Raw genomic sequence first — 24,849 nt, 5'->3', positions numbered from 1 at the left:
TGCCACAAATCTTACTCCAGCAAGAACTCTAGTTGGATTTGTGATGATATGTATGCCTTTAGTCCGACACTCCCGATTCTTCATGAATCAGTAGTGTTTGAATCCAAGGCTCCTCCCCATCAAGACTGTCGTGTACAAGACCGATCTTGATGTATCGGGCCTAAAGTTTACATGTCTGGGCAGGATAGTTTTTACATGGTCCCACTCCTAAACATAATAATATTTGTTTCTCGCACACTCGGACTTTTCCTACTCCTTTTAGATAATGCACTTGCTTGGACAGAAGGACTTTAGTTTACTTTTCAGCTCCATCATTTGTAATATACATACAGTATGTGATACGTAATAAAAGGGGTAGTGATACTGGATATACATTTTAGAACCGTTTTTTAAGAAATAGAAACCAATTTACCATAAATTTTACATGCATAGTTCAGTTTTCTTGTGGTGGCCATTTTTCGTTTTCCTACTCCTAATCTAAAATATTGGGACCATCAATAATAATAGAAACAATAATTTATGAAACTTTCATTCAGTCCTGGACATGTTCTATAAATTCAGAATTTTTGTTTTAAGACTAAACAAACAAAGGAATTGTTCAAGACGAGGAGCTCTGGATGGAGGGTCGAGCAGTGATGTGGAGATCTCTTCACAATCCACAACTGGCTTTTAAACACTCCAGGGGATTGAAGGACTTAGGTAGGCAGCGGAAATACATCAGTGGCTATTGTGAGGCATCATGAGGAAAAATCTTATATAGGAGTAATGAGAGAATGAACGAGCTGAGATGGAAAATTGCTTTGCATATCAGATAAATCTGTGACGGAATGGAAAAAAATGTAAGACAAATTCAGAGATGTCATACTTTATAGGAAACAACTTTAGGTATAATGTTAAAGAGGCTGTCTGGGCGTAAGTATTTGATGACCCATCTACAGTATAGGTTATCAACAGCAGATCGGCTGTTCTCTTTTCCATTAGGTCTATGAATCTTTATAAGCTCTAGGCAGAACAAAAACAGGAGGTCAATTTTCCCAGTATGAGTCATAAGTCACTGCAAACGTCCCTGGCTGGGGAGGAGTGGAGCAGCTGGGTCAGGATTCTCCATGGAATCCTGGACCATGGAAACACAACCTTTTTTGACAACTTTTTTTTGCAACATAGCCAAGTTTTACCTTGTTCTTGATACAGCTCCCCAACAATTATTGGGCTACTGATAGGGCCCAATTGGGCTAGGCTAGATGAAGTAATGTAATATTTTGACCGCTATAAATTTAAGCCTCCAGATTAATTCATGATAAGAATTAAGGAGCCGATTCATTAAGAATGTTGTTGCGCATAACCATCTTAATGAAGAGGGCACTGGGGTATGAAGTGCTGAATTAATAGGCCCACACCACTTAATGAAATCTGTACATCTTCGTGACTGGAGTAACATTTCTGGAGCGAGAAACCCCAACACGTTAATAAATTTAATGGCGGGTGTATCCACACCCTGTCCCACCCTGGCTCCTAACAGCTCTGCCCAATTTAGCGGAGCTAAATCAAACTGGCATGAAAACGCCAATAGTCACAATTTTTGGCGCAACACATTGCAAAAAATAAGCACGTTTTCAAAGCATTTTAAGCCACTTTTCTGGAGTAAAATAGTTATGGCCTCTACGTATCTCAGTACACAAGCTGTGAACGTCTGACAGCGACGTCATTCCAGGTCACAAACAATGACACGTTAGTTGGAGCTGGGCTTCAAATATTTAATACTGAGTTTCTGGCATTGTATCAGGCAACAGGTTCCTATCTTGTTCTTACTCATGATATCTTAGAGAGAAAGAATAATTATTTATGATATGTAAATGGAAAGAATAACTAAGATGCTTTCCGTGCAAAACCAGTTGTCACTTCAGGACAGCAGTAAAAGCAAAATGAGTTATGTTCTTGGTTGTTCTATATTACATAAAATGGCTGTTCTGAAAGCAGACCAAGCCTGCCAGCGATAATTGGCAATCTAATTTCTTTTTATTGATTTCCATTAGCAGTAATATACTTTTAGAGCTGAAAAAAATAACAAGATCATTATTTTTTAATTCTGTTTTTGGAAAAGTAACAAAGTGGATTTTGTAATGAATCCAAAAGTGGCATCCTAAAATCCATGATGCTGCTTTATGCCTGAATTTTCATGAAGGCAACTACAGTACCGGTAGTTACTAGTATATGCTGTGACTGTTCATGGGAGTCTGACTACTGAGACCCCCAATAATGGTTAAAATAAAGCCAATGTTGCCTGTTCACAGCACAACACTCATCCAGGCACCGCACAGGGACTGCAGGTCTTATTTCAATGAAGCTGAGCTGCAATTGTTTGCACAGTGTCTGGTTCTGTGGGCAGACACCCATGATTAGCAAACCTTTCACTTGCCAGCATGGAAAACACCCTTTAAAGTGGACCTTTCCTCAGTATTAGCATTTTAAACTGTCCACATCAAGGGATAATGGCTGCAGAGCTGAATACAATGTTGTTATTTTTTAAGTTGTCGCCTCTGTTGTGGAGATATTAGCTTGAAGAGTTTAGATTCTTATATATGGTAATATAAGGGGGTGTGAGCAGAGATTTGTCTCTGGGTGCATGTATTTTCCCCCCTACATGATATTGACCAATCACATGCAGAAGGCGTTATGCAGAGAAAAAAGAACATGCCCCAGACAAGTGTAGGAGTGGTGAAGCCGATGGTCCGCTCTGCTGTCCTCTAAGATGTCACTGCTGGCATTTACTATGAAGAGTAGAGCAGAGCTATGTGTCATCATCACAAACACTGTTTACAGCTATCATCTCAGGGCAGTCAGGGTGGGGGGAAGTGGAGTAGAGCAGAGCTATTTGTCATTACTAATGCCTCTTGTAGCTTTTTTCTCACTGCAGTCGGTGTGGGGGGAAGGGTAGTAGAGCATAGCTGACTGCCCTGAGATAAACGCTACAAGTGGTGTTTGTAATGACAAAAAGCTCTGCTCTACTCCACATCCCCTCACATTGACTCTACTGAGATGAAAGCTGAAAGAGGTGTTTGTAATGACACATTTCTCCGTCAGCAGTGAGATCACAGACGAGAGCAGGGCTGCGTCATTACATGTCTCACTTTAGAAAGCATGTTCTCACCTTCTCGGAGGACGTCTTCTTTTTTTCCTCTGTATGAAGTCTCCTGCTTATAATTGGTCAACATCATGCAGCGGAAAACGTACACGCTGCCAAATAAGAATCTCTGCCAACGCTTCCTTGTTCTTAGCATAACTTAGAATCAACACTTTACAAGTTAATATCTTTGCAATGGCAATGAGAAAATAAAAACTATGTTTTATTCAGTTCTGCAGACTATAAGGAGTTGTCAGCAGTGTATTGCGCGAGGCCATGCCCACTAGATGGCCGCTCCCACTGGACAGCAGCGCTCACTAGACGCCCACGTCCTCAGTCTGTGGGGGGCAACATCATGCCACTGTGCCAATTTAGTAAGATACAGGGTAGCAGGGCAGAATATTGAGTGTTTGCCCCAGTTGAAGAAAAGTCTTGCTACACAACTGGAAAAATCCAAACCAGGTGACAGCATCTGGTCAGATATTTTTTTCACCTTATGTAATGGTTCCGATTTTTATGTTCTGATCACATGTGCACTCCTTTATTTCTTTATTATTTAGTGTGCTGATAACATTGTTCTAGTTTCCGTTACGCCACTACACAAACAAGTGGCATTGGCCCAGAATCTACTACTTCTATTGCTGCGGAGTTACTCCTTGAACTTAATTGTCGCAGGCAAAAATGAACATGCAATTATGATTGATTAATGACATGTTTAATATGAGAACTCCCTGCAGCTAATGAAAAAGTAGTAAATCATCTAATGAAGAAGTAGTATATCACTGGATGACTGTAATCCACAACAGGTCCCCATGTTATTAGATTACTATTAAAACTGGTGCACAAGACCCAGGTGTTAAAATAAATGATTTCCCCATCAGACATGTTCCATTTAATCACTGCTCTGAATCTGTGGAGGGAGAGAGCTACAATGTAATTATTGAAAACGTAATCCGTTCTGCTGATTATCTGCTTTCCAATTCCAGCTCTGTATGGAAGAAGTGCCTCTCCCTAGATACTGACATGTAGTCGGCGAGCAGGAAAGTGATTACATAATTATGGCCATCCAGAGAGGATTTTGTTCTCGTTTTGCCAAATATATTATTAGATTGAGGCTAATTATGCTCCGAGACAATAATATGCAATTGTTTAACTCTTGATGGCTCGTACCATCTACTCCTGTTATGTTTTATCTGAAGTTCTTAAGAAAATATTATTTTTGTGAGCAAAAGGGAAACTTAAAAAATCAGATCCATAGAGTAGAAGTGTTACATGGATCCTACTGTAAAGATGGTTTCCAAGATCCCAGAGGAATATACAATACTATAATTTAATATGTATAGACATTTCACCTTTAGGCTGTGTTCACATGTTGTGTTTTTGCAGCGTTTTTATGATGCAAATTTTAAGCAGCTTACAGAAAGCAGGTTTTGCTTAGTTTTTGCTGTGTTTTGTTAAGTGTGTTTTTTACTGCATTTTTGTCAGGGTACATTTGTCTCTTGTGCATACTGAAAGTTTAGTGCATAAAAAAAAAACTAATTCAACATCATCAGGTTTTGGCACCAAAATGCAGCAAAATTCTTTTGCACTACCCCATTGCTTTCAAAGGGTGAAAAATGCTGCAAAAATGCTGAAAGAAGTAAAAGCTGCATTTTTCAAAAACTCTTTGACAAAACAGTCAGGAAACAAAAAAAAACAACAAGGTGCATGCATGAGATTTCTGAGATCTCAGACTTTGCTGATATTGTGACACGCAGCTCAAAATTTGCATATAAAAACGTTGCACAGTCAGACACCACCATTACACGGTTCACAGCAGGGGCACATTTATAAGATTATCTCAGCACAGGAACATTATTTTTAAACACATCCAATTGTGCGCGCTCACGAAGGGAGAGCGGCCGATCGCGGCCGGGTGTCAGCTGACTATCGCAGCTGACATCCGGCACTATGTGCCAGGAGCGGTCACGAACCGCTCCTGGCACATTAACCCCCGGAACACCCCAATCAAACATGATCGCAGCGTTCCGGCGGCATAGGGAGGCATCGCGCAGGGAGGGGACTCCCTGCGTGCTTCCCTGAGACCCTCGGAGCAACGCGATGTGCTCGCGTTGCTCCGAGGGTCTCCTACCTCCTTCTCCCTGCAGGCCTCGGATCCAAAATGGCTGCGGGGCTGCTTCCGGGTCCTGCAGGGAGGTGGCTTACCAGCGCCTGCTCAGAGCAGGCGCTGGTAAGCCTGCAGCCCTGCCTGTCAGATCGCTGATCTGACACAGTGCTGTGATCTGACCCTATAACATGATGCCCCCCCTGGGGCAATGTTATAGTGTAAAAAAAATATATATTCAGATGTGTAAAAAAAAAAATTCCTAAAAAAAGAAAAAAATATATATTGTTCCCATAAATACATTTCTTTATCTAAATAATAATAAAAAACAATAAAAGAACACATATTTAGTATCGCCGCATTCATAACGACCCGACCTATAAAACTGTCCCACTAGTTAACCCCTTCAGTGAACACCGTAAAAAAAAAACCAAGGCAAAAAACGCTTTATTATCATACCGCAAACCAAAAAGTGGAATAACATGCGATCAAAAAGACAGATATATATAACCATGGTACCGCTGAAAACATCATCTTGTCCCGCAAAAAACGAGCCGCCATACAGCATCATCAGCTAAAAAATAAAAAAGTTATAGTCCTCAGAATAAAGCGATGCAAAAATAATTATTTTTTATATAAAAGTTTTTATCGTATAAAAGCGCCAAACATAAAAAAATGATATAAATGAGGTATCGCTGTAATCGTACTGACCCGAAGAATAAAACTGCTTTATCCATTTTACCAAATGCGGAACGGTATAAACGCTCCCTCCCCAAAAGTAATTCCTGAATAGCTGGTTTTTGGTCATTCTGCCTCACAAAAATCGGAATAAAAAGCGATCAAAAAATGTCACATGCCCAAAAATAGTACCAATAAAAACGTCAACTCGTCCCGCAAAAAAAGATCTCACATGACTCTGCGGACCAAAGTATGGAAATATTATAACTCCTAAAATGTGGAGATGCAAAAACTATTTTTTGCAATAAAAAGCGTCTTTTGGTATGTAACAGCTGCCAATCATAAAACTGCACTAAAAAAAACCTCTATAAAAGTAAATCAAACCCCCCTTCATCACCCCCTTAGTAAGGGAAAAATAATAAAATTAAAAAAATGTATATGTTTCCATTTTCCCGTTAGGGTTAAGGCTAGGGTTAGGGTTGGATTAGGGTTGGGGTTAGGGTTGGGGTTAGGGCTACAGTTAGGGTTAGGGCTAAAGTTAGGGTTAGGGTTTGGGCTAAATTTAGGGTTTGGATTACATTTACAGTTGGGATTAGGGATAGGGGTGTGTCAGGGTTAGGGGTGTGGTTAGGGTTGGGATTAGGGTTAGGGATGTGTAGGAGTTAGGGGTGTGATGGAGTTAAGGGTGTGGTTAGGGTTATGGTTAGAGTTGGGATTAGGGTTAGGGGTGTGTTTGGAAACCCCCAATTCTAACTGAATCCCTAACCCACTGTTCAGGCACATCAGGGGCTCTCCAAACACGACATGGTGTCCGATCTGAATTCCAGCCAATTCTGTGTTGAAAAAGTAAAACAGTGCTCCTTCCCTTCCGAGCTCTCCCGTGCGCCCAAACAGGGGTTTACCCCAACATATGGGGTATCAGCGTACTCAGGACAAATTGGACAACTACTTTTGGGGTCCAATTTCGCTTGTTACCCTTGGGAAAATAAAAATTTGGGGTGCTAAAAAACCCTTTTTGTGGGAAAAAATGATTTTTTATTTTCACGGCTCTGCGTTATAAACTGTAGTGAAACACTTGGGGGTTCAAAGCTCTCGCAACACATCTAGATAAGTTCCTTAGGGGGTCTACTTTGCAAAATGGTGTCACTTGGGGGGAGGTTTCAATATTTAGGCACATTAGGGGCTGTCCAAACACAACATGGCGTCCCATCTCAATTCCAGTCAATTTTGCATTGAAAAGTCAAACGGCGCTCCTTCCCTTCCGAGCTCTGCCATGCACCCAAACAGTGGTTTACCCCCACATATGGGGTATTGGCATACTCGGGACAAATTGCACAACAACTTTTGGCATCAAATTTCTTCTCTTACCCTTGGGAAAATAAAAAATTTGGGGCGAAAAGATCATTTTTGTGAAAAGATATGATTTTTTATTTTTACGGCTCTGCATTATAAACTTCTGTGAAGTACTTGGAGGATCAAAGTGCTCACCACACATCTAGATAAGTTCCTTAGGGGGTCTACTTTCCAAAATGGTGTCACTTGTGGGGGGTTTCAATGTTTAGGCACATCAGGGGCTAGCCAAACGCAACATGGCGTCCCATATCAATTCCAGCCAATTTTGCATTGAAAAGTCAAATGGCGCTCCTTCTCTTCCAAGCTCTGCCATGCACCCAAACAGTGGTTTACCCCCACATATGGGGTATCGGCGTACTCAGGACAAATTGTACAACAACTTTTGGGGTCCATTTTCTCCTGTTACCCTTGGTAGAATAAGACAAATTGGAGCTGAAGTAAATTTTTTGTGAAAAAAAGTTAAATGTTAATTTTTTTTTAAACATTCTAAAAATTCCTGTGAAACACCTGAAGGGTTAATAAACTTCTTGAATGTGGTTTTAAGCACCTTGAAAGGTGCAGTTTTTAGAATGGCATCACACTTGGTTATTTTCTATCATATAGACCCCTCAAAATGACTTCAAATGTGATGTGGTCCCTAAAAAAAATGGTGTTGTAAAAACGAGAAATTGCTGGTCAACTTTTAACCCTTATAACTCCCTAACAAAAAAAAAATTTTGTTCCACAGTTGTGCTGATGTAAAGTAGACATGTGGGAAATGTTATTTATTAAGTATTTTGTGTGACATATCTCTGTGATTTAAGGGCATAAAAATTCAAAGTTGGAAAATAGCAAAATTTTCTAAATTTTCGTCAAATTTCTTTTTTTTTTTTCACAAATAAACGCAGGTAATATCAAAGAAATTTTACCACTATCATGAAGTACAATATGTCACGAGAAAACAATGTCAGAATCATCAGGATCTGTTGAAGCGTTCCAGAGTTATAACCTCATAAAGGGACAGTGGTTAGAATTGTAAAAATTGGCCCGGTCATTAACGTGCAAACCACCCTTGGGGGTAAAGGGGTTAACCTGTTACATAAATCGCTCTTTATATCTACTGTAAATAATCAGAGTGAGCTGCCCTTATAACCGAAGGTCCTTTACAAAGACGCCTCCTACAACATGTTCTCTGTGATTTCTTGTGCTAAAGGCAGTCTATTTTTAGCCTGTAGTTGTGCTAAATGTTACTATAGTGACTATTGGTCAATACAAACTTAGCACTGAGTGCACCAGCAAAGGTATACACAGCTTGTCAGCTTTGATCAGGACAGTGTTCTAGTAATGTAATGCCTGAGTGCAGGATTAATGTACAGTACACGGAATGTAACTGCTCAGCGGGAGTCTAACGAGGCAGGAAGCAACTGCTGCTGTCCTCCGACTCCTAACCAATCAGATTCCAGCACTTGTTTAACTAAAGGTGTTTAAAAAATAAATAGAACATTCTAACTGGTTGCTACAGGAAACGGATCCACTTTCCAAAAGCACATGTCACATCATTACTATGAATTGTATAGTAATTATAGTAAAAAATAAATAGAACATTCTAACTGGTTGCTATGGGAAGGCGATCCACTTTCCAAAAGCACATGTCACATCATTACTATGAATTGTATAGAAATTATACAAATAATATATATACATTATATTATAGTAATATATCAATGATTATAATATAGTCATTATACAAAAAATATAGCATAGTAATATTACAATAATATAGTAATTATACAAATAATATCATTTAGTAATATAACAATAATATAGTAATTATACAAATAATATCATTTAGTAATATAACAATAATATATTAATTCTACAAATAATATAATTTAGTAATATAATAATATAGTAAATATACAAACTTAGTATAGTAAACTAACAATAATATAGTAACACAAATATTACCAAATTTAAACAAAGACAAAAATGCTGGAATGTTGCAATATTCTGTAAGAAAAATATTTACTTGAACTCTTTTCTCGTCACGTCACATAAATTAAATATGTATTCTGAGACATGAAAGATTCTTTTGTGGTAACACTTGGCAGCCACAAAACATGCCATTGTGGGTGTTACCAATGCGTGACATTTAATCTATTGGCTAAATAGGCATGATGCATTACAACAGCCACCCAAAAATGGCCAGGAATCACTGCAGCTGACTGCATAGTCACCTGTCATTCAAAACTTGAAAATAAAGTTAAATACCTATCAACAGAGATCACGCTATGTATATAGGGTAACTCCTATAGTCTTTATCACTGTATTACCCAAGCTTGATTATGATATTCTCACTAACGAAGGACTTCCATAAAATTTGTTAATAATATATATTAATAATAGTTTGCAATCATCATATTATATAGCACTGTGCACTTACAATTGCTCTCTTTTCCCTGCATGAGTCATCACTGTAAAAGTCCCTGACAGGGGGAGGAGTGGAGCAGCTGGGCCAGGAGTTGTAAACAGGAATGACTCATGCAGATATAAGAGACTTTCTGCTTCTACATAAAGATTAGAAGCTAGTCTCACGTGATGTCACAGACCTAATGGAAAAGAGAAATATTAACTCGGTAGAAAGTCAAAATGAGCAATTGTAAGTGCACAGTGCTATATAATATGATGAATGCAATATCTTAAGAGAATAACAATGTTGATGGGAGGAGGAGTGCTTCTTTAATGACTCTGTTTTAGGAATTAGCTATTTCTTCAGTCCTTTAATGATGTATTTAAAGAGGCTTCCAAGATGTAACGTTGAGGAAACGTAGTAAGAAATAGCCATTACAGCCTATATTGTATAAGTGACTGTGCTCCAAAATGATTTCTGCACCCTGTCTAGAGCTACTAAACACTTTCATTGCTTCATATTGCATTGCATTGATGACCTTTCCCATAACCCCTCTTTCAAGCCCATTAGCTGCTTGTAATTTACAGCATTTGTAGATTAAATTAATTGATTTTTTTTCACAGATTATGGATCGCTAAGAGACAAGATAATCACAATTTTAGGCCTCCTTTATAAACTCCCTTTATATCACCCCCCCCCCCCGCCACCTTTATTATTGCTACTAAAATGGAGCTTTGCATGGAGCACATTGACTTGTACCAGAAATTTAACTCTTGTCAACAGAGGTCTATACTCCCACAGAGGCTAAACCAGCTACTGTACATATGAGAGCTACATATAGTGTACGTATATGCGAAAAACCTCCTTTATAAGCTCAAAGTTTCCATATAGGGCATATGAGGCTATGCCTGAACCTAAAGAATACATTTGGATCTGCTGGTAATGTGAGTTCATAATACAGGCATTCGACTTTTTTAAACATCCATGTATGGAAGATTTCATTTGTGAATATACTAACAATTGTTTTTTGTTTTATTTATTTATTTATTTTTTATAATAAGCCAGTTTTGTATACACCCCTCATGTATTTACTATACACCTGGCTGCGTGAGGCTCACTGCGTTACAGCGGCTCCTGTGTGCGCTTTGCCTTTGTTGTGCATTTAACAGAAAATACAATATTCCAAAAGATTATACCTTAGAGGTTTAGAATAAAAATAGTCATTTGAAAAAGTCAAGATCAAAGCTCGGAGTATAAAACAGCTCGTTCTTTGATGGCTAAATTACATTCCTCCGGCAGGTGGGGGACTGAATGTTTAGAAAGGCCACGGCCACTATTTTATTGTTTTAAATATGTGCTCTGTTCCATGAGATTAAACATGTAGTATGTATGTATATAAAATAACGTCTCCCATTATTCTTCGAGTAGAAGCTGGAGAAAAAGTGGAGATAAATCCGTGCTGCCAATGGTATAAAGCTCAGAAGGAGAACGTAGAGATTCAAATGCGTTTTTTATCTATCAACGCGTTTCGAAGCACAACTGCTTCATCTGGGGGAAGAAGCAGTTGTGCCTCGAAACGCGTTGGTAAATAAAAACCGCATTTCTACGTTCTCCTTCTGCGCTTTATTCCAGTGGCAGAGCGGATTTATCTCCACTTTTTCTCTAGCTTCTATATGATATACTATTGGACAGATATAGGCTGCTCCAGATCCACACGTTAACACAGAGGTTGTGAGGATTTTCTCTGCCTCTGCTCCTCTTTAATCCCAGATAAGACCCTATTGGTCTTTTTTTTATTCTTCGAGAACAGTTTAATTTCTGTCTTTCCTTCTGGTTACCATGAATCTTAGAATATAATTATATTTGCTCTTTCACCATTACCAGATTGATGAATGAAGCTTTGATATATTGAGATTTGGGTTCAACATATGGCTGTGCTTAAATCAGCTGAATCTGGGCATTTTGGTCAATGGTCCATTGAGTATTGTGTATTAAAGGAGTTTTCCAGGGAATAAAACTTTTTAAAAAAATCCACATGATTATTTTAATATACAACATGATGGAATTAGCTCAATTACATTTGGACTAAGACTTTAGATGGGTTGGCAGGTTGTAATTAGGCTTTTTTAAAAATGTTTATTATTTTATTACTACTATTTTACTACTAAAAAAAGCAACTTGCAGTGCATATTTTTGAAAATAATAAAAGAACTTGGTATTCACATCCCTTAAGCTACTTTCACACATCAGTTTTTTGCCGTCAGGCTCAATCCGGCGAATTTTTGAAAAAACGGATCCGTCACAAATTGTGAAAAACTCATGCAACGGATCAGTTTTTTCGCCGGATCCGAGTATGTGGATCTGCCGGCTATTTTGGATTCTGGGGAAGAGAGAGACCCCAGAATGGAAAATGCAAAAATCGGAGCATGCTCAGTGTAAAAAAAGAGAATCCGTCACCGGATTCCATCATATGACGGATCTTGCGCCATAGGCTTCCATTATAGCAAAAGCCGTACGTCGCTGTCCGTTTTTTCGACGGACACAAAAATGTTACTATGTCCATTTTCTCCGGCCGCCAGAAAACAAATTTTCGACTGATGAAAAGTGAGGCCATCCGTTGCAATCCGTCGCTAATACAAGTCTATAAGAAAAAAACGGATCCGGCGGTAGCTTTTGCCTAATCCGTTTTTTTTTCAAAATTCGCCGGATTGTGCCTAACGGCAATAAACTGATGTGTGAAAGCAGCCTAGTACGTTAGAGTCTGTATAGTATCTGCATTTACATCAGTGCCATCAGTACTAATAACTAAAATTCCTTGCTTTACAAGTGACTGAGGGAGCGATTGTGAGAATGGGGGACAGCAGTGTGTCTTCATTCCACAGTCCTGTCAAAATACCGGCAGCAGTTGTATTGCTTTCAATAGAAAAATATGGTGGAAGCCAACACATGCTGATGGCCATCATGACAGCTCCTTTCCTCTCCATTATTATTCATACAGGAGGATTCTGTGGAATATGGCGGGGAGCTGTTCTGTCTGTGGCTACAAAGAGAAAGAAGCCCAGCCGCACAAGAACCTCCAGACCATTTCCTCCTCCAGAGGTTGTTCACTACTTAACACTGATGACCTATCCTTAGGTTAGGTCTACAATATCTAACCAGTCGGGGTCCGACACCCCGCACCTCCACCGATCAGCTGTTATCTGTGTCGGCTGCCGGACAGAAGTACTCACTTGTGGAGCTGGCCATCTTCTGATAGTGTCCGCAGCTGAGTACTGCACATCCGCCTCTTATTGTTTTGAATAGGAGGCGGATGTGTAATACCAAGCCTCGGCCACGATCAGAAGATGGCCAGCTCCGCAAGTGAATATTCCTGGCAGGCGACCAACACCGATAATAGCTGATCAGTGGGGGTGCCGAACCCTGACCGATCAGACATTGATGAGCTATCTTGAATCAGGTCATCAATGTGAAAGTAGTGGACAACCTCTTTAATAATCAGGTAGAACATTCTTTCTCCTCAGACGCAGAGACAACTATGGACCTATTAAATCATATTTGGACAGTCCAGAATAATGTATATAGTCTAGAGAGGAATGTACACCACAGGACATTATGTATGAATAAAACCATTTACTACCACCATGTAAGCGGGTGATAACCCCTCCACCAACCATAATCATCTGGCAGCAGGCATCAACACCTCCACCACCCTATACCAACAGAGAAGCTAGCGTTACTTGTCCACTGTCCTAAATCACCAGGGAGGCTGGTGATGACCCACTCAAGATGACCAGACAACCCCATTAAACCCTTCTTGACACATTATGTACTGGTGCATAATATATTGGGTCCTTGAGCATGCAGCAGGCTCAGGAGCTTAGCCCGCATCATACCCAGCACATTCCAGCTGTAATATATAGCTGACATCTTCATGTAGCAGCAGAGGCCAGAGCTGAGCTCCATTCACTGCTGTTTAGCCATTTAAATGCTGGTGTGAATCACTGACAGCAGCATTTCAGCATTTAAATAGCATGATTGCTGGCTCCCATCCACCCCCCTCTCGCTCCCATCCCCCGTGACATGTTCCTAATGAAAGCTTAAATATAAAAGTCAAAAGGCATTATATCAATTATTCTATGGAGTGTTGCCTGCTTGAAGTTGTCTATGCTTATTAAAAAAAAAAGCGGAATTCTGGTTTTTTTTGTAATTTCAATGTTCTTAGAATTTTTTCCCCATTTTCCAGTACAATGTATGGTAAAATGGATGATGTTTTTCAAAGTTATAAATCATCCTACAAATAAACAAGCCCTCAGACAGCTGTTGATGGAAAAAAGTTATGCCTCTCGGAAGAAGGTGAGGGAAAATAAGGAATCCAAAATTGCCCAGTTGGGAAGGGGGTTAAAGATGTTCTCCAGTCATATGATATTATTATTAATCTTTCGATAATAACCTATTTTTCTCTGGAATAGGAGCTGATGTGCAGCACCCGACATTGGCACATTGCCGCTCCATTCATTTTTTACATATGGCTGCCGTCATAGTGAATAACTGCTGGAGCCGGATGATGATATAAATGACGTATACGAAAGCAATATCATATGACCGGAAATCCTTTGTGTTATTTCCATAAAGGTCAGAAAAGATTTTGGGGAATAATTAATTATCTCATCATTTCTTATGGTGCCCTTTCAAAATGAAAGCCGTGATATTGTTTCCTCCTTTTGCAGAGTTTTGTAGGTTTTCCACACTAACTTTGTCTAAAGTTCTGCTTTCGCCTCTGGGTGTCCGAATGTCTCCAACACTGAACTCCATGATCCGCTCAGAGGCAACTATTCTGCTCCAGTATAAAAACACGGCATTATAGGACGTCCACTGACCGCTGGCCATGAAGGCAATGATGGCTACTGGTTGAGATGATTTATGTTGCAATGTTTGATATTATCACTGTATTATCATAAATAAGGTGTAATTGGTAATTTATAAATACAGAAGCATGCCGCCTCCTATCCCCCTAATATATAATCATCAAATGATATGGCACTGTGTACTTACAATTGCTCATTTTGCCTTTCTACCCATATAATTCTTCTTCTTTCCATTTGGTCTATCACATCGCGTGATTAAACACTGAGTAGCTGAATCCTACTAAGCTCTATGTAGAAACAGGAGGTATTTTTTTCCTGTAAGGCTTATCCCCTTCTTCAACTCATGTCCTGATCCAACTACTCCGCTCCTCCCTGCCAGGGACATTGCAAGGATGTAGAATTGTAGTTCTAATGTTGACTCACGCAGGGAAAAAAAGACTTACTGTTTCTACATAGAGCTTAGATATCGGAGTTATCTTAGAATCGGAATTGGAAAATCTGCATAAAAATGATCATCAGGTCAAAATACTCACATGCCTAATAATTCTGCACTGTGTGTATCTATGTACACAATTAAATTGAACAGCACCAGTCCAATAGCTGGGGTGCAGGCCTGCAGGTGGAAAAGGGCCTCAGTGCAAGAACAATATATGGGCTTATTGCAGTATCTCATCATAATGCACAATTCCATGTTTTTTGGAATCGACAGAGCGTCCCCATACCTGTTGAGCGCCTGTACTAATGTTATATTCGCCCACACTGTAGCCTGAGGGTCTGCTAAAAAAATGTTTAGTCAAAAAAAGGACTTTTATTTTACCATGTTACTTGGGTTGAAATGTTTCTTTACATTGGATGAATAAGTCAAGTATTCCTCATGATTGTTTTGAGTGCAGCCTCTTCTGGAATCTATCTATCTATCTATCTCATATCTATCTATCTATCTATCTATCTAATATCTATCTATTTATCCCTCATATCTATCTCATATCTATCCCATATCTATCTCTCTATCTGTCTCTCTATCTATTCCATATCTATCTATGTATCTAATATCTATTTTTCTATAGATCTATCTATCTAATATCTATCTATCTATCTATCTATCTATCTATCATCTATCCCATATCTATCTATCTATCTATCTATCTAACATGTAAACTGAATAAATATTTTGAACATGACTCCATTAACTCTACAGTCAGCATTCATCCTCTTTTTTGTTATTATTATATTTAGCCAACTGTTTTAAGTGAAATATTATTAATATACGTATAAGATCACTTTGTATGGAAAGTACATTTACTTGCAGTGACAGATGTGAGTAGATATAAGAAGACCTGAGGGTATAGGGCATATTAGGGAAATCAAGGCAACTTTGTATATGCAAAACCCTAACACAACAAGGTGTACACTTCATACCTAGGAGTCCATGAGGTTCTGATTGACGTCTCTCCGCACCTCGTCCCTGATCCTTTTTTTTCTTGCTACCTCTGAGACTGCCAAATCGCTTCATCAGGGGCAGTAAGTAATTCCTCTTCAGCAGATCATATCCACAACAAATGGAAAAAATAAATAAATTGCCAAAGATGTAAAAAAATAAAGTCTACAAATAATAACACCCTATAGAAAAAAAATCTAAGACTGAAGATTGTGTAGAAATCCACTTGTTGATTGCTGGCCACCTTGGAGCCTAGGAAGTATGGAGCAGACTCTCCCAGGCAGCCTGCATTACAAGCTCTGCTATAGATCTGCGACTCACACACTGAATTCTTCTCCTTAAGTGGTGAAAGAGGCTGCGGATTCCGCACGAGATCTTCCTGCGTGGGGAAGGTCAGCAGTGACCGATAAGGCTCCTTTTATGAAATTCCACATCAGGAAAAGTCAGGCATGAGATTGTCATGTGCGGTTGTGAATAATGTCTCTTTAAAAAGACTGTAAAAGGAATCCACCCTTGTCCAGACAATTCTTGGCACCAATTGGCCGGAGCACATTCTCATTATAATGTGACATCACGCAGCTATTTTGACTTGTGCGCTGTGCCCACTGCTGAAGCAGGAAAGCATATGCTGGTTACGGGTTCATGTCAAGTGCTCTCCGGTCACCAGCAGATCCACATGTCACAGCAGCATGATCATTCAAAATAGAAAAAAGCGAAAGACCTGGGGCTTAACAAGAATGCCACTGTGCAGCGACATATTCGCCTGATTATTAACCCCCACAGCACTGGGTGTGCGCTATCATTCCACTTTTTTTTTCCTTCCTCTTTTTTTGGGGGGGGGGGGCAGCTTCTTGTGTGCTCAAGGTGCGATTCATTCATTTAGGAGGGTAAACAGTAACATTGCGGAAGGGCAGAATTGTGATTTCAGCACACAATGTTACTTGACCTTGAAACAGCCACTTGTAACCACTCTGCTAACTGATAGGTCAAGTATGGCAAAGGATTTCCCAGGACACTTTTATATCTCTTACATTTATCTCCTAAGACTCCATTCACATGTCCAGTTGTCATCTCTTTGTAACAGATCCAATATAAAAAAAATTGGTGGATCTGTTACAAGCGGATGCAAAATGGAAACCATCTGTTTCCCACACACACACACACACACACACACGTATACACTCACTGGCCACTTTATTAGGTACACCTGTCCAACTTCTTGTTAACACTTAATTTCTAATCAGCCAATCACATGGCGGCAACTTAGTGCATTTAGGCATGTAGACATGGTCAAGACAATCTCCTGCAGTTCAAACCAAGCATCAGTATGGGGAAGAAAGGTGATTTGAGTGCCTTTGAACGTGGCATGGTTGTTGGTGCCAGAAGGGCTGGTCTGAGTATTTCAGAAACTGCTGATCTACTGGGATTTTCACGCACAACCATCTCTAGGGTTTACAGAGAATGGTCCGAAAAATAAAAAAAATCCAGTGAGCGGCAGTTCTGTGGGCGGAAATGCCTTGTTGATGCCAGAGGTCAGAGGAGAATGGGCAGACTGGTTCGAGCTGATAGAAAGGCAACAGTGACTCAAATCGCCACCCGTTACAACCAAGGTAGGCCTAAGAGCATCTCTGAACGCACAGTGCGTCGAACTTTGAGGCAGATGGGCTACAGCAGCAGAAGACCACACCGGGTACCACTCCTTTCAGCTAAGAACAGGAAACTGAGGCTACAATTTGTACAAGCTCATCGAAATTGGACAGTAGAAGATTGGAAAAACGTTGCTTGGTCTGATGAGTCTCGATTTCTGCTGCGACATTCGGATGGTAGGGTCAGAATTTGGCGTAAACAACATGAAAGCATGGATCCATCCTGCCTTGTATGGAGCATCTTTGGGATGTGCAGCCGACAAATCTGCGGCAACTGTGTGATGCCATCATGTCAATATGGACCAAAATCTCTGAGGAATGCTTCCAGCACCTTGTTGAATCTATGCCACGAAGAATTGAGGCAGTTCTGAAGGCAAAAGGGGGTCCAACCCGTTACTAGCATGGTGTACCTAATAAAGTGGCCGGTGAGTGTATATTATATACAGTATATATATATATATATATATATATATATATATATATATATATATATATATATATATATATACACACTCACCGGCCACTTTATTAGGTACACCATGCTAGTAACGGGTTGGACCCCCTTTTGCCTTCAGAACTGCCTCAATTCTTCGTGGCATAGATTCAACAAGGTGCTGGAAGCATTCCTCAGAGATTTTGGTCCATATTGACATGATGGCATCACACAGTTGCCGCAGATTTGTCGGCTGCACATCCCAAAGATGCTCCATACAAGGCAGGATGGATCCATGCTTTCATGTTGTTTACGCCAAATTCTGACCCTACCATCCGAATGTCGCAGCAGAAATCGAGACTCATCAGACCAAGCAACGTTTTTCCAATCTTCTACTGTCCAATTTCGATGAGCTTGTACAAATTGTAGCCTCAGTTTCCTGTTCTTAGATGAAAGGAGTGGTACCCGGTGTGGTCTTCTGCTGCTGTAGCCCATCTGCCTCAAAGTTCGACGCACTGTGCGTTCAGAGATGCTCTTAGGCCTACCTTGGTTGTAACGGGTGGCGATTTGAGTCACTGTTGCCTTTCTATCAGCTCGAACCAGTCTGCCCATTCTCCTCTGACCTCTGGCATCAACAAGGCATTTCCGCCCACAGAACTGCCGCTCACTGGATTTTTTTTCTTTTTCTGACCATTCTCTGTAAACCCTAGAGATGGTTGTGCCTGAAAATCCCAGTAGATCAGCAGTTTCTGAAATACTCAGACCAGCCCTTCTGGCACCAACAACCATGCCACGTTCAAAGGCACTCAAATCACCTTTCTTCCCCATACTGATGCTCGGTTTGAACTGCAGGAGATTGTCTTGACCATGTCTACATGCCTAAATGCACTGAGTTGCCGCCATGTGATTGGCTGATTAGAAATTAAGTGTTAACAAGAAGTTGGACAGGTGTACCTAATAAAGTGGCCGGTGAGTGTATATATATATATATATATATATATTTATATATATATTATCGGATCCATCTGCTGTCTTTTTTCCTTTCCTTGGCCAGACAAAAAAAGTTGCACAGGCTTGTGCAGCGCCCCCACTGCCGCAGGGCCGAGGGGTACCCGGTACCGGGCCTCCGAGTCTCTGTTCTGGGGTTGTCACGGTGGCTAGGCCCGGTCCGTGACCCTGCTGAGGGGCGCCCAAATAATAGATGTGGATGGTGGTGGTGCGGAGTAGTGCCGGTCGCAGTTAATAACGAGGACACAAGGTTGCTGTCTCTTTACCTCTTTACTGAAGGCTTCTGGGTCCTCAGTCCGGAATACGGTTAGCCGGGCTGCGCAAGTCCGGCCGGTCCGATGGCACCTCCAGAGTTCCCGTTGCAGGTGGAAATCTGTGCCTTCCTTCTAGCGCTTATGTGTTGTGGTCCTCCCCTGCTGTGCTTACGGGATAGTCCCCACAACTGTTGTGTCTGTTTCTCGTGTTCCCTCACAACTCGATTCTGATGTTCTTCTTCTTCTTCTCGTCCCCCAGATCTTATGGTAGGACGCACCCGTATGACGGGAAGGCTCGGAGCTCTTCCGGGACCCTAGAGTCGCCCCTCTCCACAAGTTGCCCCCTATGTCTGCGTAGGTGATGTAGGTGAGACAGCCAGCCTATAGCTCTCTGCCCTGCCGTTGGTTTGAAGTAATGCTTAGAGCCCTGTACTTCCTCGGCGTTCCGGCCACCGGTTATTTACGCCTCAGTAGGATGTTGCCTCGGTCTAACAGCACGACTCCTACTGGTATTCTCCCTGTTGCGTTGATCTCGTTTCTCACTCAGCACAATAAATCTCGCTTCTTGTCCTTTCTTAGGGCACCGCCGCTATGAAGTGCAGGCACGGTCCCGTAGCTTTCTCTCTGATTGCCAGGCCTCTGTCAGGATCCCACCCCTGACAGGGACCCTACCGAATCTTCCCCTACAACACCCTCTGCCACAAGGTGTTGCCTGGTTCCAACCCAGTCAGCGTTCTCCCTAACTTCCTGCCTAACCCCCAGTTTTACCAGACTGTGAGGAGTGGCCTAATGAATAGTACCCTTAGCTCCCCCTGGAGGCCAGACTGTGAAATGTATTGGTGTATGTGATACCTGGTCAGAAGAACTCCTTCAGTGCCATCAGACGTACCATAGCCCCCCTTAGCGGCGGAGCCACAGTACTGCAACGACCAGGACTCTGGGGCGCTGCACTTGATCCAGCTTAAAGGGAACCTGTCACCTGAATTTGGCGAGGCAGGTTTGCGGTCATATGGGTGGGGTTTTCGGGTGTTTGATTCACCCTTTCCTTACCCACTGGCTGCATGCTGGCTGCAATATTTGATTGAAGTTCATGCTCTGTCCTCCGTAGTACACGCCTGCGCAAGGCAATCTTGCCTTGCGCACGCGCAGTATGCTTTGCCCAACTGCGGGCAAAGCCGAAAAGCATTAGTGCACATGCGCCGGCGCACTATGTCCCGGAACACAGCGAAATACTTCCGGGACATCGTGCGCCGGCGCATGCGATTTCTTGCTTTTTTAAATGGGGTTGGGACCATTGTGTTGAGCACAAGTCTGGTGGATACACAGTTGATAGTCCTACTGAATAGACTGTTAGAATTTGTATTATGGCAAGAAAAAAGCAGCTAAGTAAAGAAAAACAAGTGGCCATCATTACTTTAAGAAATGAAGGTCAGTCAGTCTGAAAAATTGGGAAAACTTTGAAAGTGTCCCCAAGTGCAGTGACAAAAACCATCAAGCGCTACAAAGAAACTGGCTCACATGAGGACCGCCCCAGGAAAGGAAGACGAAGAGTCACCTCTGCTTCTGAGGATAAGTTTATCCGAGTCACCAGCCTCAGAAATCGCAGGTTAACAGCAGCTCAGATTAGAGACCAGGTCAATGCCACACAGAGTTCTAGCAGCAGACACATCTCTACAACAATTGTGAAGAGGAGACTTTGTGCAGCAGGCCTTCATGGTAAAATAGCTGCTAGGAAACCACTGCTAAGGACAGCCAACAAGCAGAAGAGACTGCCACTTATTAAACCTGACAAAGCACACCTTTGAAGTGAAAACCATTCCCGGTGACTACCTCTTGAAGCTCATCAAGAGAATGCCAAGAGTGTGCAAAGCAGGCATCAAAGCAAAAGGTGGCTACTTTGAAGAACCTAGAATATAAGACATATTTTCAGTTGTTTCACACTTTTTTGTTAAGTATATAATTCCACATGTGTTAATTCATAGTTTTGATGCCTTCAGTGTGAATGTACAATTTTCATAGTCATGAAAATACAGAAAAATCTTTAAATGAGAAGGTGTGTCCAAACTTTTGGTCTGTACTGTATATATATATATATATATATATATATATATATATATATATATATATTGTCATCAATATATCTGTTTTTGCATGCATATGAGGACTGTTTTTATACATCAACAGTTAAAAAAAGCTTAAATAGCCAAAAACAGATTCATATGGTCCTATGGCCTTTATTTTTTCCTTTCTGGGTTTTCTCCTCTTCAGGTGTTTCCCATTGTCCAATTTTGATTGCCCTATCACATTCTGGGTTGGGCTGTATATATTCTCCCTTCACCACACTACCTTGCTGGCTATACTTCAAAGTAAATTAATGCTAAGGAGTTCCAGCTCTTCAGCAAAGGGATTTTCCCTGCTACACAAACACCGTTTGTATTTCTGCTGTGTGTTTGTCTGTCTACCTATCTTTCCAGTACCTTTCCTTTCTCCTCACTTAGGTTGATGAGGGATTATTCTTGTTTTATTTATTGTTTTATTTATTTAGTATTAATATTCTCCTTAGTTCTCCTTATTTCCCCTTTGTGGACATGATTTAAGTTTCCTCACTCTGGGTCCTCGCATCCCTCTGCACACTTTCCTGCTCCTGGTTAGCTGTGCACAGTGGCCCCCACTCTGATTCCCCAGGAGGTACGAGAAACCCCCCGGGAGCCAAGTTTGAGGTGGTGTTTTCAGTTGTGTGGCTAGAGATTGTCTAGTCTGTACACGTACCAGTAGTGTGTGGGTTCAGCTTCTCTATGTTGTAGGCTTAATTATTCCTGCTATCAGTGAATAAGTAAGTTAGGTGCATAACAGTGCTCAGTCGTGTATCATTTTTTGGTTGTATACACCTAATTGAAGTGGCAGCAAGACGTAGTCAACTACGTCTTCCTACCTCCAATAGGCTTATACGGCTGAAAATGATGCATGACAACACACACTGTGACTCAGTCATAATTGTAGTCAATGGCTGCCTTGACACATATGTCCGAATCTCATTTTATGGGCATAAGGCTATAAGCCCCAATAGAGCCACTGAATGTAGTGGCAAATGCTATGTGAACCCAGCCTTAGAGGTTTTTTCCCCAAATGCTTAGTTATTACCTGTCCATACGGATAGGGATAACTTGCTGATTGCTGACAACGGTGCTTTCCGATTTATGGCAGTCCCATTGACAATGAATTGAACAGAGGCTGAGCATGCGCAATTCCACTCCATTCAAGACAGAGCCCGTTCTTGTGGTTCCAGACTCCCGTTCTCAGGATCACTGGAGGTCTCAGAGTTTGGACCCCAAGCAATCAGCACGTTATTCCTTATCCTACTGACTGCTAGGCCCCAAACCGGTATCCTCCTCTAACATAAAGTGCATGTAATGTATTGTAAAATGTTCATAATGTTTGATCCTTTACAGATTTTGGCACCAAACTGACACTTCTGTATATAGATACAGACCTGTGATATCTGATCTCATTAACTGATCACCTTACAAATGTTGTTATCCCCCAATGAGTTTCTAGGGATTGGATTTTTAGCAAATATTGTACTACACACTGTGAGCACTACATATACTCGGACACTGAGACACAAGCCCATCTTCAGGGCTACATGGCTACTTCAGTGATGCAGAAATGTCGCACACCCTGACTACTCCTGATGTGATTCAGGCCAAACAACTTTCTTTTTCTCTCCGTTAGAGTCAATGTCGCGATTACATTTCTGTATTGAAAAGATCACTTAATGCAGCTTTATTTCATTGTGAACCAGAGCTGCTGGGCACTGAGCCCAAATACAATTTATGTAATCCAGATGCATCTCTTCGTTCCTAAATATATAATGTAGCTTCAGCATCTAATATCTAATGGATCAGGGATGGACACACCACCTATGTAGCTGGTTCAGCTGCAAACATGCCCAGAGGGGGAAGAGGCCCATCCCTACTGTGCATCAATGTCAGGCATGCAGAGGCCGGACAGATGGGCAAAAGGATTGGTGTAAAATTACCCATTCACATGCAATACGACTGGTCTCGGCGACATAGTAGGGTGTAGCTAAACCAGGAAAGGGGCGTGGGTTCATTGGGGAACGCTAACAGCTCAACAACAAATATTGTCTATGCGGCATGTGTCTAGTGTGCGACTAGTGTCTGTGTCTTGTGTCTAGTGTGTGACTAGTGTCTGTGTGTGACTAGCGTCTATGTGGCGTGTGTCTAGTGTCAATATGTCTTGTGTCTAGTGTGTGACTAGTGTCTATGTGGCATGTCTAGTGTGTGACTAGTGTCTATGTGGCGTGTGCCTAGTGTGTAACTAGTGTCAGTATGTCTTGCGTCTAGTGTATGACTAGTGTGTGTGGCATGTGTCTAGTGTGTGACTAGTGTCTATGTGGCGTGTGTCTAGTGTGTGACTAGTGTCTATATGATGTGTGTCTGGTGTGTGACTAGTGTCTATATGGCATGTGTCTGGTCAGTGTGTGACTAGTGTCTATGTGGCGTGTGTCTAGTGTGTGACTAGTGTCTATGTGGCGTGTGTCTAGTGTGTGACTAGTGTCTATGTGGCGTGTGTCTAGTGTGTGACTAGTGTCTATGTGGCGTGTCTAGTGTGTGACTAGTGTCTATGTGGCGTGTGTCTAGTGTGTGACTAGTGTCTATATGGCGTGTGTCTAGTGTGTGACTAGTGTCTATATGGCGTGTGTCTAGTGTGTGACTAGTGTCTATGTGGCATGTGTCTAGCGTCTCACTAGTGTCTATGTGGCGTGTGTCTAGTGTGTGACTAGTGTCTATGTGGCGTGTGTCTAGTGTGTGACTAGTGTCTATATGGCGTGTGTCTAGTGTGTGACTAGTGTCTATGTGGTGTGTGTCTAGTGTCAATATGTCTTGTGTCTAGTGTATGACTAGTGTCTGTGGCATGTGTCTAGTGTGTGACTAGTGTCTATGTGGCGTGTGCCTAGTGTTTAACTAGTGTCAATATGTCTTGTGTCTAGTGTATGACTAGTGTGTGTGTGGCATGTGTCTAGTGTGTGACTAGTGTCTATGTGGCGTATGTCTAGTGTGAGACTAGTGTCTATGTGGCATGTGTCTAGTGTGTGACTAGTGTCTATGTGTCTTGTGTCCATATGGCATGTGTCTGGTGTGTAATTGGCATCTATATGGCATGTGTCTGGTCAGTGTGTGACTAATGTCTATGTGGCATGTGTCTAGTGTGTGACTGGCGTCTAGCTGGCATGTGTCTGGGGTATAAATGGCGTCTATATCTCGCGTGTTTAGTGTGTGACTAGTGTCTATGTGGCGTGTGTCTAGCGTCTCACTAGTGTCTATATGTCTTGCGTCTAGTGTGTGACTAGTGTCTATATGATGTGTGTCTGGTCAGTGTGTGACTAGTGTCTATGTGGCGAGTGTCTAGTGTGTGACTAGTGTCTATGTGTCTTGTGTCTAGCGTCTCACTAGTGTCTATATGGTGTGTGACTAATGTCTATATGGTGTGTCTAGTTTGTGACTAATGTCTATGTGGCGTGTGTCTAGCATCTCAC

At 41.4% G+C, this 24,849-nt stretch overlaps 1 protein-coding gene across 6 annotated transcripts in view; it reads right to left on the bottom strand.

Annotated features, from left to right (window-relative positions):
• Positions 1-24,849, bottom strand: part of PRKAG2 (protein kinase AMP-activated non-catalytic subunit gamma 2) — a 329,489-nt gene that overhangs the window by 105,021 nt on the left and 199,619 nt on the right. Inside the window, exon 1 of one of the 6 annotated variants that reach the window (XM_077268653.1) lies at positions 15,930-16,426. The exons of the other annotated variants lie outside the window; for them this stretch is intronic. Within the exon in view, the coding sequence (XP_077124768.1) occupies positions 15,930-16,023 (94 nt within the window). The 5' untranslated portion in view covers positions 16,024-16,426. Of the gene's footprint in view, positions 1-15,929; positions 16,427-24,849 lie in introns of those variants that run through there. 6 annotated transcript variants of the gene reach the window in all.

This window comes from Ranitomeya variabilis, chromosome 6 (genome assembly GCF_051348905.1).
Source record: "Ranitomeya variabilis isolate aRanVar5 chromosome 6, aRanVar5.hap1, whole genome shotgun sequence".
Taxonomy (NCBI): Eukaryota; Metazoa; Chordata; class Amphibia; order Anura; family Dendrobatidae; genus Ranitomeya; species Ranitomeya variabilis.
Note: the sequence above shows the minus strand (reverse complement) of the source record. Positions and strands in the feature narration are given on the sequence as shown.